The sequence below is a fragment of the Macrosteles quadrilineatus genome, unplaced genomic scaffold (genome assembly GCF_028750875.1).
Source record: "Macrosteles quadrilineatus isolate MER2022 unplaced genomic scaffold, UCM_ALF_1.0 Scaffold_1__1_contigs__length_201487025, whole genome shotgun sequence".
Taxonomy (NCBI): Eukaryota; Metazoa; Arthropoda; class Insecta; order Hemiptera; family Cicadellidae; genus Macrosteles; species Macrosteles quadrilineatus.
In genome coordinates, this window is record NW_026542594.1 from 180057838 (window position 1) to 180074000 (window position 16163).

At 38.7% G+C, this 16163-nt stretch overlaps 1 protein-coding gene across 1 annotated transcript in view; it reads left to right on the forward strand.

Moving 5' to 3' along the window:
* The window catches only part of LOC129002966 (G-protein coupled receptor GRL101-like), a 72672-nt gene extending 57369 nt beyond the window's left edge, over window positions 1-15303 (forward strand). Inside the window, exons 22-32 of the mRNA XM_054431119.1 lie at window positions 234-305; window positions 1695-1766; window positions 2361-2435; window positions 4154-4277; window positions 5674-5872; window positions 9592-9739; window positions 11028-11119; window positions 12492-12712; window positions 13517-13682; window positions 14741-14798; window positions 15153-15303. Of these exons, the coding sequence (XP_054287094.1) occupies window positions 234-305; window positions 1695-1766; window positions 2361-2435; window positions 4154-4277; window positions 5674-5872; window positions 9592-9739; window positions 11028-11119; window positions 12492-12712; window positions 13517-13682; window positions 14741-14798; window positions 15153-15225 (1300 nt within the window). The 3' untranslated portion in view covers window positions 15226-15303. The remainder of the gene's footprint in view (window positions 1-233; window positions 306-1694; window positions 1767-2360; window positions 2436-4153; window positions 4278-5673; window positions 5873-9591; window positions 9740-11027; window positions 11120-12491; window positions 12713-13516; window positions 13683-14740; window positions 14799-15152) is intronic.
* Window positions 15304-16163: the final 860 nt, after the last annotated feature.

The window sequence follows — 16163 nt, forward strand, 5'->3', positions numbered from 1 at the left end:
CAATATGCACTAAAATCTTTATACAACAGCATAACTAATACTTTACTAAATAATAAATTTAGTTTAAATAAATAAATAAACTTAGTTTACTTTAATAATAATTCTAGTTTAAATTAATAATTTACCTTATTTCAGCTAATCTCTTGCTCTAATTATTACCTGAAATCACATTCCATCAAATCCTCCCCTCAACAGTACTGTATCACAATTGTATTAATATTTATCCATTTCAGAGACTTATCGAGTAACCAAATTTCCCATCTGAACCAAGGAGTTTTCTCGGGAATGCCGCACCTTCTGTTCTTGTGAGTATGTACGTATTCTTTACCGTACTTGGTTAGTTATGGGATAAGTGTTCTATCGTTAAAGACCAAGGAAAATCTAAATTGTAAGTCAACATGAAATATAATTATAATCATCTTGTTGCTTTAAAAAATGTAACATTGCAATCACTTAAATGCATTTAAACAAATGGGAAGGCTCTTTAATTTACTATAACATTACTACGGCTACTTTAACACAGGTACACAACCAAGGCATAAAAATTTAAGAACATTGTTTGATGGGTAGAATATGTAATGTACTAACTCTTGTGTTAATGAACACGTTAGCCAATGTCAGCTAGAACTAGAACCATTGACTATTGGATACTGGACCAGCTCTCGCCAACTTTTTATTGCAAAAGATCATAGCTCTGATATTTCCCTAGTTCCATCGGGTTGAATTGGTAAAGAGGTTTGTGTATTCGATAGAGATAAGTAGAATTTACATTGGCATCTCTTAGTGGCTCATACACTACAACAATTTTGATTTTAAAAACTGGCAACAAATGTAACATTATAATTAAATGTCTGTAATAGGTAAAGGTAGAACCAATAATTAAAAGCCAAATAGCCGAGAAAATCTGTGCTTAGTTTTGAACTATTAAAAGCTACTGGGGTTTTCAGGATTGAACCAAAAACACCACAATCATATTGTTAGACAAGAACCATGAACACTTAGCTTATCAGCTATTTTTCCATTCCATTTAGGGCCGCTATAGAAATGGGCCCAGGCCCAGGGGCGGAAGAATGTGTAGGTTCGATGGGGGTGCAAGGAACAGAAAAATTCTTTGCATGGAAAGGGGATGGGCAATATCATCTTTCGTGCCCATAGCACCTCACATGAAATCTGTGGGCCTGATTCCTTTAGCGCCAACTTTTTAACATATTCAATTAAGCTGTATCAATAGTTATGAACTCGTTTCATGAGATAAAAGCATTACGTACACACTAGTAGACTTTTGAATTAAGCTTTTATTTGTTTATCTTCTAAGTTCTTTAAACTCTCAGAGCAGAATATAACTTAAAACCAGCTTTACAACATTTGTTCAATCACCATTCTAAGTGATGTTGGTAGCTGTCTACAACATCGTTGTATATGGAACCTGTCACCTGATTCTCTGCCTAGGACTGGCCCGGGCCGTCCATATACCAGAACATGTCTCCTGATCCTCTGCCTAGGACTGGCCTGGGCTGTCCATATACCAGAACATGTCACCTGATCCTCTGCATATAACAACTCTGAATGAAATGTACCATGTTGATTTAGTTAGAATCCTATTCAGCCCAGTGACAAAATCCTCCCTGCAAAAGAGCTAAATGTAAATTTGTTTGTTTTTGAATTGATTGAGTAAATTCCAAAAAATATTTTAGAGACATCAGCAAGAACCACATACGAGTGATCGAAGCCAATGTTTTCAGAAGCACCCCTTCTCTCGACAAACTGTGAGTAATATTGAAGTTCCTTAATTCTTATATTTTCCAACAATAATATTATTTTGTTGGAATGCTGGTTTAAATGCCTGCTCCAATAATTAATTTTACAGCATTTTAGCATAGACAAATAGAATGAACATTTGTCTATGATTTTAGTCACGTTTCAAAAGCTTACACTATGTAATAGAATGTACCTAAGGCCATTTATGTGTTGGTGCACCCTAATAGAATTCTATCTAGGGTCTGTCTTTTGAGTTAATATCTTATAATATAAGATAAGAGTATAATAGCTTCTTTGAAATTCAAACATCAAACTACTCTAATCCAGGCTTGCTTGTACAAACATGAAGGAAGTTTGGTTTAGAGTTTTAGTTATTTTATTTTTAATGCCAGAGCCATCATGATTGTTTTGTTTTTCCTTTGAGGATTTTCATGAGCTTTGTAGTTTTAACGACAATAAATCATTAATTTTATTTAATTTTTATAACAGTTTATGTTTATTACAACCTTTTACATCATAAATTTTTCACATCATTTCTTTTACGATATTCATTTACTGTGTTAATGTATACTTGTTATACTACTGCGAAATATATATTTCAGGGTCACTGATGAGTTTCGATTTTGCTGTCTCGCTCGACATACAAGTCTTTGTCTGCCTCCACCAGATGAGTTCAGGTATGAATAGAAATATTAGAGAAAATAATTATCTCATTTCTGTTTGATAAGAATTATTTTACAGTTTTATTAAATCTTTTTATAAAGAGTTCACTATGTGTAAGCAAAAGCTATTTTACTATTTTATTATATTTTAATTATTTATATTATTAGGTGTAAGATGCGATAAACTTGAATGAGTTTGCGAACCAGCATGATCGGAACGGGGGTTTATGGGGTAAAAATTGGTTTTTCCCAATTTTGACCTTCCAAAACTAAAACATTTCCTAATATTTCTTAAAACCATTTTAAAGAGCATAAGAAAACAAATAATTTTGTATATTGAAGTGTTTTTGTTCGGTTATTGGCTATGGAGACTATTCAAAAAATTGTAAATTTATATTCCCTTGTTATTCTTAACCGTAGTAGTTTGCCTATTTATGGATGTATTTTAATCAAACTTTGTAAATTTATTTATTTTATACTAAGCTATTAGTATTTTCCTAAAACAAACTTTATTACGCTCCCTGCAGCAGCATACCTAGGTACTTGTTAAACCTAATGTCATTTGAATAGATTTAATTGAAAATCCTATCAGGTAAATTGAAATTTGCGTAGTCAGCAGGTTTGCTGCGGCAGTGGTATCTCTCTATTTTCACCACTATTTCACCTTGCTGATTCAGATTTGTTAACAAGACGAAATAAAGGGCAAATGAAGACAGATGGTTCTGCAGATGGCTAGTTGTTTTTTTATGTTTTTTTTTTTATAATTATTCAACTCCCTCCACCCGTTACTCAATTTTTTCTAAGCTCTTTTATTCTATCTAATCACATAGCGTGATTTAGTGTATATTTTCTTTCACAACTTTTCTGAATACTATGACAAGACTATCCGTCCCACAGACAAGAATTGCTGTGGATATTTTAATGAACACATCTTTGGTCTCAGGTTTCAGCTAGTTCACAAACCAACTGGATCTAGGGTTACTTTAATAAATGAGCTTGTTGGGCCGTGGCCGATGGGTGCAAGAGGTTTCAGATTTGTTGTTGGTGTAAGGAAGATGAAAATTATTCCACAAGGAGATGGAGAGGAGTACAATTATCTCTCTGACCCATACATACATAAAACCTGGAGGTCTGACTGGAGCACGGTGGAAACCTTAATTTATTAACAACCATCGTATGGATACACATTCTTTTTACAAATTCCTTCTCTTGTCTGGTGTAGAAAAGGGTTCTTTTGAATATGCACTAGAGGGCAGTAGGCAGTGGTTGAAAGCTCGTCTAAAACTACATAATGTGGACACAGACTTCTCTATTATGATTTTCATCCCTTGCTGTAGGCTAAATAAAACAAGTGATTGGAAATTTTTACATTTTTCTTTATTTTCTGTTTGTATATTTCTTTGTTATTTCGTCAACAGCATGACAACCCAAAAGGCCCATGTTAATTTATTTCAATTTGTATTTTTCATTGTTTTTTTATAATTAATTGTATTTTTTATTTCATTTTTTCATTATGTGTGCTTATTTTTGAGCTAAGTATAATTTCTAAAAGGATTCTGCACATTAACAGGCAAATTTCTTTCTAAAAGTATACTTATAGTGTTTCCATGTGATTCAATGAGCTGAGAAAAAAGGCTTTCAAGAAACATGAGTTTTCTAACTCTTCATGCTCATAAAAATTGAGATATTCAGTTGTTTATACGTTTTTTGACTAAAGTATTATTTTGTTGCAGTTCATGTGAAGACCTGATGTCCAACCTGGTGTTGAGATTGTGTGTCTGGCTACTGGCAGGAGTGGCTACCGTAGGCAACATCCTGGTGATCGTCTGGCGCACTAGATACACCCATTGCAACCAGGTGAGCACACTTAGTATATCAAGCTGTCTAGAACAAGTATCAAACCCAGAAGTATAGATAGAACTACATTCATATTCATTTGAGATGGGGACGCCACCTAGTATATTTTAAACCCAAATACGAGTTTACGATGAGTGTAGAATTAAGTGTGATGCCTTGTACAGCTCGGTGGTACAGCTTTGTTACTGACTTAGACCAGCTGTTTCATTAGTCAGGACCATTTATTGAAAGCCCAATGATCAAGGACAGCTGGGCCCAGTTTTAGAACCATCAAAAAGCAACATACTTTTATCAGGATCGAACCGGCGACCTTTCAATTACCAGGCGAGCACTATAACTGAGCTATTATATTCATAAGTTAGAGTTGTAGCCAGTCAGACAAATAAACGGTATCGATAATCTGACACTCTCACACATACTTTCTCCCATAGCTTTCCAACCTCCCTTGTGGGAGTAACTATATGACATTTTATACTGCAAATCACAACATTTGCAGTAACTTTTTAACCATAGCTTTCACATCGATGGGAGTTTTTTTTTTTTTTTCACTTTCCACCATTTTTGTTTTTGTTTGTTTTATTCCATGCATGTTTCAGGTTCACTCCCTGCTCATCACCAACCTCACACTAGGTGATATCTTTATTGGCTCTTATGGGCTGCTGATAGATATAGTAGACTGTCACTACATGAGGAGTCTACTTTGTCCATGATTCTGACTGGAGATCAAGCAGATGTTATAGTAACTCCATGTTTCAGGTTCATTCCCTGCTCATCACCAACCTCACACTAGGTGATATCTTGATTGGCTCTTATGTGCTGCTGATAGCTATAGTAGACCGTCAGTACATGAGGAGTCTACTTCGTCCATGATTCTGACTGGAGATCAAGCAGATGTTATGGTAACTCCATGTTTCAGGTTCATTCCCTGCTCATTACCAACCTCGCACTAGGTGATATCTTGATTGGCTCTTATGTGCTGCTGATAGCTATAGTAGACCGTCAGTACATGAGGAGTCTACTTCGTCCATGATTCTGACTGGAGATCAAGCAGATGTTATAGTAACTCCATGTTTCAGGTTCACTCCCTGCTCATCACCAACCTCACACTAGGTGATATCTTGATTGGCTCTTATGTGCTGCTGATAGCTATAGTAGACCGTCAGTACATGAGGAGTCTACTTTGTCCATGATTCTGACTGGAGATCAAGCAGATGTTATAGTAACTCCATGTTTCAGGTTCATTCCCTGCTCATCACCAACCTCGCACTAGGTGATATCTTGATTGGCTCTTATGTGCTGCTGATAGCTATAGTAGACCGTCAGTACATGAGGAGTCTACTTCGTCCATGATTCTGACTGGAGATCAAGCAGATGTTATGGTAACTCCATGTTTCAGGTTCATTCCCTGCTCATTACCAACCTCGCACTAGGTGATCTCTTGATGGGCTCCTATCTGCTGCTCATAGCTCTAGTAGACCGTCACTACAGAGGAGTCTACTTTATCCATGACTCTGCCTGGAGATCTAGCCGACTCTGTGCTTTGGCTGGGTTCCTCAGCACTTTTTCCAGCGAGATATCCGTCTTTACACTTACTGGTTAGAAAATTAGTGCATCTTTGATTAGTCAATGGATTTACTTTTACTTTTTTCTAGGGATGGACGGGATTGAATTTTTAGTTCGGGACGGGACGGGACGGGATTTTTATTTCCTTCCCGATTTTCGGGACGGGACGAGACGGGATTTTTTTCTGTGCATAAAAAGAAAGTACTGTTTTGCAGTTACCAAAAAAAAAAACATACGAAATCAATTTTTACCGTTTGTGGCACTGATCTATAGAAACCAAAATATGGGTAACAATTTACAGGTACCTATAGTAACTTGTGACTCGCGGGTCACGGGGTGATCGTCTGTATGACTCACGGTCACGGCGCGATCGTCGTCATGACTCGCGATCACGGCGCGATCGTCGGTATGACTCGCGGTCACGGCGCGATCGTAGGTAGGACTCCACAGTCACGGCGCGATCGTCGTCATGACTCGCGGTCACGGCGCGATCGTCGGTATGACTCCGCGGTAACGGCGCGAACGTCGGTAGGACTCCGCGGTCACGGCATGATCGTCAGTATGACTCGCAGTCACGGCGCGATCGTCGGTAGGACTCGCGGTCACGGCGCGATCGTCGGTAGGACTCCACGGTCACTGCGCGATCGTCGTTATGACTCGCGATCACGGCTCGATCGTCAGCATGACTCCGCGGTCACGGCGCGATCGTCGTTATGACTCGCGATCACGGCTCGATCGTCAGCATGACTCCGCGGTCACGGCGCGATCGTCAGTATGACTCGCGGTCACGGCGCGATCGTCGGTATGACTCGCGGTCACGGCGCGATCGTCGGTATGACTCGCGGTCACGGCGTGATCGTCGGTATGACTCCGCGGTAACGGCGCGAACGTCGGTAGGACTCCGCGGTCACGGCGCGATCGTCGATATAACTCCGCTGTCACGGGGTTATCGTCGGTATGACTCGCGGTCACGGCATGATCGTCAGTATGACTCGCAGTCACGGCGCGATCGTCGGTATGATTCGCGGTCACGGCGCGATCGTCGGTATGACTCGCGGTCACGGCGCGATCGTCGATATGACTCGCGGTCACGGCGCTATCGTCGGTATGACTCGCGGTCACGTCGCGATCGTCGGTATGACTCGCGGTCACGGCGCGATCGTCGGTATGACTCGCGGTCACGGCGTGATCGTCGGTATGACTCGTGGTCACAGCGCGATCGTCGGTATGACATCGCGGTCGCGGCGCGATCGTCGTTATGACTCCGCGGTCACGGCGTAATCGTCGAAATGACTTCGTCTCCTGCGTTCGCGGACCTATCGCTCGCAATAACAGCGTTATCGGCACTCGCGAAGCGGAAAAATCGCCGACGATCGGACCAAATCCCGTCCCGAAAAATTCCCGAGTCAAATGTAATCCCGTCCCGATAATCGGGAATATTTTTTTCCCGAAAAATTCCCGAAATTTCGGGACCCGTCCATCCCTACTTTTTTCCCTAAAGTAAATACCAAATTACTTAAAAATTCTTTTATTTTTTAATATGTTCTATCTTTATGAAAAGTTTGTACAGTAGAGTCCCACAAACTCGGCGTAATGTGGACTGGAAGGGTGCCGAGTTTGTGAAATGCCGGGTTATCGGGTACTAGGGTTAAAAATAAGAACAATACAATGTTTAAGCTTTTTAACCGCTTTTTTTATTTATATTTATATTACAAGTCAGTATTAAATCATCAGATATAGTACAATAAATCCTTGGTAAGAGTTGCGAATGATTTGACTCGAGTTGGCTTGGTCCATGCAACTCGGACTCAAAAAATCACTAATTTTCTGAGCCAGGTGATAGCCGAGTTATCCAGACTGCTGGGTTATCGAGTGCCGAGTTTGCGGGACTCTACTGTATTTTAGGGTAAAAGAGCAATGTGATTGAACCCGTGTAAATGTGCAAAATGTCATCGTTGTTGAAAATATTCAATTTTATGACTCTATAATTTCAGTCCATCATAAGCGTTCCTGGACATATCTTTATGAAGGAACTTACCATTATTCTTTAAATTCCAAAACTACCTTAAGTTATTTTGAAATTCATTTGAAAAATAACCTTGTAGTGGTTAGCTACAACTTGAGAAGATTTGGTTAATTGATTAGGAGTACGACGCAATTAATGGTGGAAATGAGCGTTGAACCCTTAAATTTAACCACTTAACATTAATTTAAGTAATATTGCTATTGATATACTGACACTAGAAATTAAATTGGGTGTTCTTATTAATTTAATCTGGAAAGAATGACTATTGAAATTCATACTACCTAATTTAAAATTTAACCACCGGTATGGTTAATTAACATGGGGCTTTACCCTCCATATCCCGAGTGTATACCTATCCAGGTTTCCAGTAGCTTTGTACCGCACCGACTACTGACTGATCGACTCCGACTTCCTTATTTGACTCACCTGATGCGCATGCTCGAGCACATTATCTTTTCTTGGATTGTACAATGGCTTGACTTAAGAGACTATATTTACCTTGTTGGCGGGATATTCAAATATATGTGGAGATTGAGCTCCACAACCTTGGTCGTTATTTTTATTTGGCTTTTGGTTGATTTTTCTGCTTATACAAACAATTACTTTACTTAAAGTTTTGGGGTTTTTTATAATCTACAAAACATTTACCTAATCTTCTTTTTTAGTTTTTTCCAAGACTAAACTGTAACTAATACTGTATACTAATAACTAAAGTTAACACGTTCGCTACTGCAATAGTACAAAATTTTTCATTCACATGGACCAGCGACGCACATATGCGAGGGCCGGTTTCCACCCATAGACTGCCGTCGCATATATGCGACGGCTAGTCACATTAAAATAGACTGCCGACGCATATTTGCGACGGGGTTCTAATGTTATTAAAATGCTTATATCTTTGTAGTGGTCTATTTGAAGGCACTGAATTCCCTGCAGTGGTCTACAGAGATATCTGACGCACAACTGCGTCGCTTGGTCTGTGGATATGATGATTGGTGACGTCATATAATAGTTGGAAAAACTGGTCTTTACTTTTCTGCATCACTGTATGTATGTATGCAGTATGTATGCTGCATTATCCTATGTAGCTTTTATATTTGTTCAGTTATAAACTGTTCTTGAAATAATCTGTTTATTTATTTACTTACTTTCACCTTAAAACACAAAAAAATGAACTGTCGCATATATGCGACGTTTAGTCTATTTCAAGAAAACTATGATAATTTTCACTATTGTCTTCGCTGTAGACCGGGCATGGCAAATATGCGACATTACAAAAGGTTATAAAAAATACAAATAAACAAGAATAATTTATTTACAAACACTATTGTAGTGTATTACAATGTAAATTATCACTGTTTTACAGGTTTTCGCCCCGTGGTCTGTGTGTACTGTTATCCAAGTGACAGTCGGTCTATGTGTAAGATTCAAATGTATACCTCGGTCTGTGGCAATGACCGCGGCGTCGCATATATGCGACGCTCAGTAGCAAACGTGTTAATTGCTAAATTTTTAGATTTTTAAGTAACTACACCTATTTTTAACTCTAGCTATCCAGTATTTGGATATTACAACATTTTTTTGGTTTGCACATAGTTTAGCAAAATGTTGTAAGGAATTCTCATCTTTGTTGGAAAAAATTAAAACCCATTAACCATACTACTATTGTTAACAACTTTTTTCTTAAAAAAAAAAGAAGCTGAATCATGTGACTACATGTTGCAGTGATCACACTTGACCGTTTCCTTGTGATAATCTTCCCGTTCAGAGTTCGTCGTCTGGAGATGGCTCGCACTCGTCGCCTCATGGTGTTCGGATGGGCTCTCGCAGGCTTGCTGTCCGCTCTGCCTCTGGCTCATCTAGAGTACTTCCAGTGAGTTTATAGAGATTTCTTATATTGGTATTTACTGAGGTCCAAGAAATTGCCCCTATAATCCAACTCCCATCGTTAGTGCCCTTACGGTTCTGGAGCTTCAAAGGAAAAACTGTGGTGACCGACTCCATAGAATTTAGCCCCCCTCCCCCCAGTAGTAAATAATATGTGAGCGCTAACCGTTGGATGTTGCTAGATAACTGGGGGAGGCTAACATGCACAGTTTTTCGTTATAGCTATTGAACCGTAAGAGCACTAACGTAGGGCGTTAAAGCACAAACTAGCACTAACCATCGATAGGTACCATTTTTATCATTAGTGCTTCTATGGGTGGGGGCCAACTTCACGGACCACATTTCATTTATTCAAGAATAAGATTTTTCAAGAATAAAATTTGTTTAGGTCGTCAATGAACGTAGACTTCTACTACAGTTTCACAATGAACAAGCCCTTGTAATTTCTGGATTAAACTTTGTAGTCTGGGAGATGTAAGATCACCAGATGCAACAAGGTGTTGTGTGGGTGTTTCCATTAACCAGGCAACACGGCAATATAGTAAAGTATCCTTTTGACTTTGGTCTAGCTAAGTATGCCAATTTCTGAATGAGGTTCCATATCAGGTTGCATTATAGAGTGTCCTGATGTACTAGGGTTAAATATAGTAGCCTATATTTCCTTGTGTTAAACTTCAAAAAGACGTGTTAAAAAACAATTGGCCCTATGATCAGTGCTGGATCAGGGCTAGAATAGATAGTGTACATCACACTGAGCTAGAAATACAACTTTATAGCATTGAAATGGCAACTAGAAAATCGAGACACTGTAAAATTTTGTTATGTTGGTATAAACTAGGGAAGTCAGCTCATTGGCTCATGGCTTTAATGTATGTACAATCCCATAATCCCCTGTTACCCTTGTTCACATGTACTAAGGACAATAATTGACTTACAATAATCAATTATAATAATTATTGTAATAATGGCCAACATCTAGCAATTAATTATCTCATTCAGTGCCACCTCCAGCCGTATCTGTAGCTCAGTAGTGTAAATGGTCCAATGGAAATCATAACAGCTGTTTGTAGTGCACTTTAATCCTGAAAATACGACATAGATGAAGAAAATAAGGAAGAGTTATTAGTTTCTGTAGCTAATACAAAGGACCCCAGGCTTCCGTACAGGGAATGTGTGATATTTATGAGAGAAATAACTGATAATATTTTTATTTAAAAAACATTTTCAAGAAGATACGAAGCTTACCAACCACCTATAATTTTTCACATTTACAGCAACTTCTACGGCAGATCAGGAGTGTGCCTTGCCCTTCACATAACACCAGACAAGCCCAACGGATGGGAATACTCCGTATTTGTCTTCCTCTGTGAGTGTACTTGTATGACACCTTTCACTTTGGTTACCAAAGAAGACATCTTAGCTATATGAAGCACAGGGCTTAATTTCTAATTTGAGAAGTACCGGAGCCATGACTCACCGGGGGGTCTGGGGGGTATGGAATACCCCCCAGGGAAAGAGGGGGGTCCGGGAAATTTTTGTAAAAATTGCACTTGAATTGGTGCATTTTAAACACATTTGAGCATGGTTAAGAATGCACATATACAGCATTATATTATATACAAAATAGTAATATAACAGGTGTAAAAATTAAAGAAGTTTGCCAGCAACTAAGCAGAAGCACTTAGTATAGTATGCAGTGTATCCACACGACCAAAACAATAATCCCGCTAACTGGGTTGTAAAATGCCATTCCATGCAGTTTTTTATTATGAAAACTGTCGTTGTATTTCTCATGCAGTTTTTGTTATTTTGTTTATTTCTTCTGAGAGTTAAATTTGACATAGGCCTATAATATTACACATCCACTCCACTGTTCCAATCCAATCCAATCCAATCACGCAGCACGCAGTCAGTGGACTGAGATCATCGATCTGAACGAACACAGACTCAGTCAGTGGCAGTCGGCACCTGGTCGGCAGACGGCACTGTCGGCAGACTGGCTTACAAGTAGGAACACCGTTCCCCGTTGTATAATAAACTTTGAATACTTTGCCCTGAAGTAAAGATTCGGTATTTGACACGATTTTTACAAAGAATTGAAAACCATAAGTCAACAATTGAAAAATAAAAATACTATTTACAGCTAATTAAGATTGATTCAAAAATAAATTATCAATCCAGATAACAGGAGCTTCGCTCCAGTGTCCTGAGAAGTACCGGAGCTGCGCTCCGGTGTGCTCCGGCTGAAATTAAGCCCTGATGAAGCATTATAGAGCAAGTTATTACTCAATGATAACAATTGAATGGAGCCAGTCAAAAGACTGTGCTACAATTAAAATTATATTTTCACTTCCATATTTTATACTGTGTGATAGTCGTTGAGGACGGGCGAAATAATTGATACTATTGTTTACATTGAGTTTCCTTTCAGCTTGACAAGAATAACTGTATTTTCAGCAGCACCCCGTCAGTGATTTATTATCTAAGCTTTTTTACTCTAAAACTATCAAGAACTTAAAAATAGGAGAGGAATGTATTTTTCAAGGTGGTTTTTATATATGTCCATTTAATATTTGTATGCTAAATCTATGTCTGTGATAACACACTCAGGAAATTTGCTGTATCTTTAAAACTAACAAAACATAGGATTGTCAAAGCCATGCCCAAATGAGAGTGTTTTATTCATCCATAGAGATCATAAAGAGCAACTGCATTATCTTCCATTATCTGATTAACAGTCCTGAACATGGTATCTTTCGGCATCATCGCACTAGGCTACCTGTGGATGTTTGTGGCGGCGCGTACCACACAACTGGCAGTGAGCGGTGCCTCCCGTCGGACCACAGAGAGCGCTATGGCGTGGCGCATGACTTTGCTAGTAGCCACCGACGCAGCGTGTTGGGTGCCCATCATAGTGCTTGGGCTTGCGTCTCTGGCCGGGTTCACCGTTCCTCCTCAGGTAGAATTTGTCGTTAACTGTTTCATTTTATGTCATTATTCATTTTAATTTGAGCATTCAATTTCAATAAATCAATCATTTAAACAAGTAAATAAAACCTATCCAATAGTCAATGATAAAACTAAATCAACATCAATAGGTAACTTTAGTGCAAAAATGAATTAACTGAACGCAGTCCTCAACCTAGTAAACGTCTGAATACATGCTACAAGAAACAATTCCAACTAAGTATGCCAATTCTAGTATGCAACGAATGTCCGTTGCACAATGTCCGGAATACACAATGGTATAACCTGTATATCAGAAATCAGAAATAAGAAAATCTATATAGCGTCATTCCTCAACTATTCTGTTTGTTAGGTGTTTGCGTGGGTTTCTGTGTTTGTCTTGCCACTGAATGCAGCCCACAACCCATAATATGCTGTCTACAGCACCATTTAACCTATTCTATTTTTACCTATTCTGTTTGTTAGGTGTTTGCGTGGGTTGCTGTGTTTGTCTTGCCATTGAACGCAGCCTTCAACCCAGTACTCTACACTCTGTCTACTGCGCCATTCATCACCTATTCTGTTTGTTAGGTGTTTGCGTGGGTTGCTGTGTTTGTCTTGCCACTGAGCGCAGCCCACAACCCATAATATGCTGTCTACAGCACCATTTAACCTATTCTATTTTTACCTATTCTGTTTGTTAGGTGTTTGCGTGGGTTGCTGTGTTTGTCTTGCCACTGAGCGCAGCCCACAACCCATAATATGCTGTCTACGGCACCATTTAACCTATTCTATTTTTACCTATTCTGTTTGTTAGGTGTTTGCGTGGGTTGCTGTGTTTGTCTTGCCATTGAACGCAGCCCTCAACCCAGTACTGTACACTCTGTCTACTGCGCCATTTCTCACCCCCGCACTGCTCAAGTTCCGACGATCCTGCAAACTTAACAACTACTCGCCCAACTGTACACTAACTCGTAAATATGGTACAGACTGTTAGTTGATATTATAGCTAGAATTTATTTTACTAAATAGACCTACGGTTTTAATTAGACCTAATAATAAGAGGAATGGTAGTTCTAAATTCAATTATTTAACACGTTCGCTGCTGAGCGCTAGATGCCGGGACGGCGCCAGGTGCTGAACTAACGCTCGGCCGATGCGTGACATTGCCACCGATACACTGAATTACAGTAAAAACATCAGTAGTTATACTGGATGGCAATGTTCTGCAATAAAACTGGCTTTGGATATAGTACTAAGTGATTCTGATAGATAGCAGTACTACCCAGGTTACATTCGGTAAAGTAGTGTCGCTATCTAGCAGGAAAGAGGTGAAACAAAGCCCTGATCCAAACAAACCTGGTGGTGATTTGGGAAACTATATTTTTTATTGTCAGAAAAGTACGTCCCCACGAGCTGCAAAGAAATATAGGACGCTTGTGTCGTGCTGGCCTATCCATAGCAACGTTAAACAACAATGAACGGTGACGTTCTGGAACGTTCTTAGCTCCTGGCGCCGTGGCCCGGCTGACGTTCCGGAACGTCCGTAGCAGCGAACGTGTTAATGTTAAGAAACATTTGCCTAAGACTTAGACATAAGGTTCAATCTTAATTATGGAGAGTAGCTGCTAGTTTAAATGTTTGATGGTAGGAATTCTAGTAATTCTGTGCATTGAACCAGTTTTTATGTCTGAGATTTAAATTTGACTTGGTGACTTCGAGCATAACAACCCACCGGTCCACCTACTATTTCTGTATAGTTCTATGGATTTTTTTTTTAAATTCAGATAAATAAACAGAGAGTAGGCTTGCTAACCCCATACCTTAAATTTAAAGCCAGTTTGTTACAATTTATTATACAAAGTTGTATTGCTTCAATAGCTCCTTGTTCCAACAAAAAACTGTTTCAGCAGTAAGAATTGCTATCAACTTGAAATTTCCTAAATTAATTATTATGAAATTTCCTTTGATTAGCATGAATTGAACAGCCGTATGTAAACTGTATATATACTATACTAAGTAAAATTTATTTTGTTTTTAGGAAGTGCAAGATCTTCAGAGTTCAGCAACAACTCTGTTACTAAAAGAACGTCAATAAGGTATGAACCCAAAACCTTATTTCAATGTTTTACATTTTAAATCACCAAAATTTTCTATGTAGACAAAATATTTTCTTCTGCCTCTTAGCCGGTCGTCCCCCTGAGGAGGTAGCGTATAACTAAAGATTTGTTTTTTTCAATTGTGTTTATGCCCAGTAGTTTGTTCTAAGTTGTGTGGCTCTATCATTATTATTTTTTGTTAATATTTAACCGACCCGGGACTCTTTTCCACCCTGTATAAGTGCTTCTTGTGAATAATTATATGCTCATAGTTATTCTTCAAAAACAATAACTGCTAAAATCGTTCACAGAAACATTGAAAAATTGTTGTCAACTATGTTTTGTTCTATCAAGGTGGCACTCCCGGGTGGACACAGCTGTCTCGGAGCATGGTGAGGTGGTACCACTGAGCCGTCTGGTCACATGACACTCGCCTTCTGGGCGCTCCTCTCGCCACCGCAATCCTCTCTATGACTGACCAATTGTGCTCTCAGAACCAGTTCATATTGAGGAGTTGTTCAGTTTCTTAATCCACATTCCACAGTGTTTGTGGCTTGTGTGTTTTTCAGTAGTTGAAGAGAGACATTTTATGAGATGTCTTTAACTAAGGTAGGTTGTATATAAATCACAAAGTTGTCTTGTATATTTTTACAAATGCTAACAGCAGAGTTTTTCTTCAAACCAATATTATGGGCACCGGTGTGTTTCTCAAGAGACATCATTATGAAAAAAATGGTATTACCAATGACTGTTAGATACTGAAGTAGACATCCCATCTATTGACCAGCTGTTGCAAATTTTCAATCAAGATAGAACATAGTTGTGTGCCGAAGTTGATGGGTCATTACAGTGGCTATAGCTCACAATAAGTCATTCCATTACTTTGCCTTAGTAAAAAGGCTTGTATAGTCGACAGAAATCAGTAATTTAGATCAGCATTGAGGTATAGGATGTACAGAAAACTAATTTAAAACAACCCTATGACAGTGTGAATTAAGTAAACTTTCATAATTTAATTAAATAGTTATACATTCCATCCCCATGTTAAAGTTGTTGCCAGGTTTTTAATCAAATTTGTCTTAGTTGATGTTAGCCACAAACAGATTGTGCTGATCTAAATGACTGATTTCTGTTGAATACACAATGGTTTTTACAAAGTAAAACTGATGGAACGACTTTTTATGAGCTATAGCAACTGTTGTGACCCAGCAACTATGTCAGTAACAAAAAATAAGGTACAAAATAGTTTTAGACACTAGCGCAATCTGTGACTGGCTCACACAACTACATTCATTTTTAGTAAAATATTGGCGACAGCTGATCCATTTAGATGAGTTGTCTTCATAGTACTGTTAGGGAAATGGT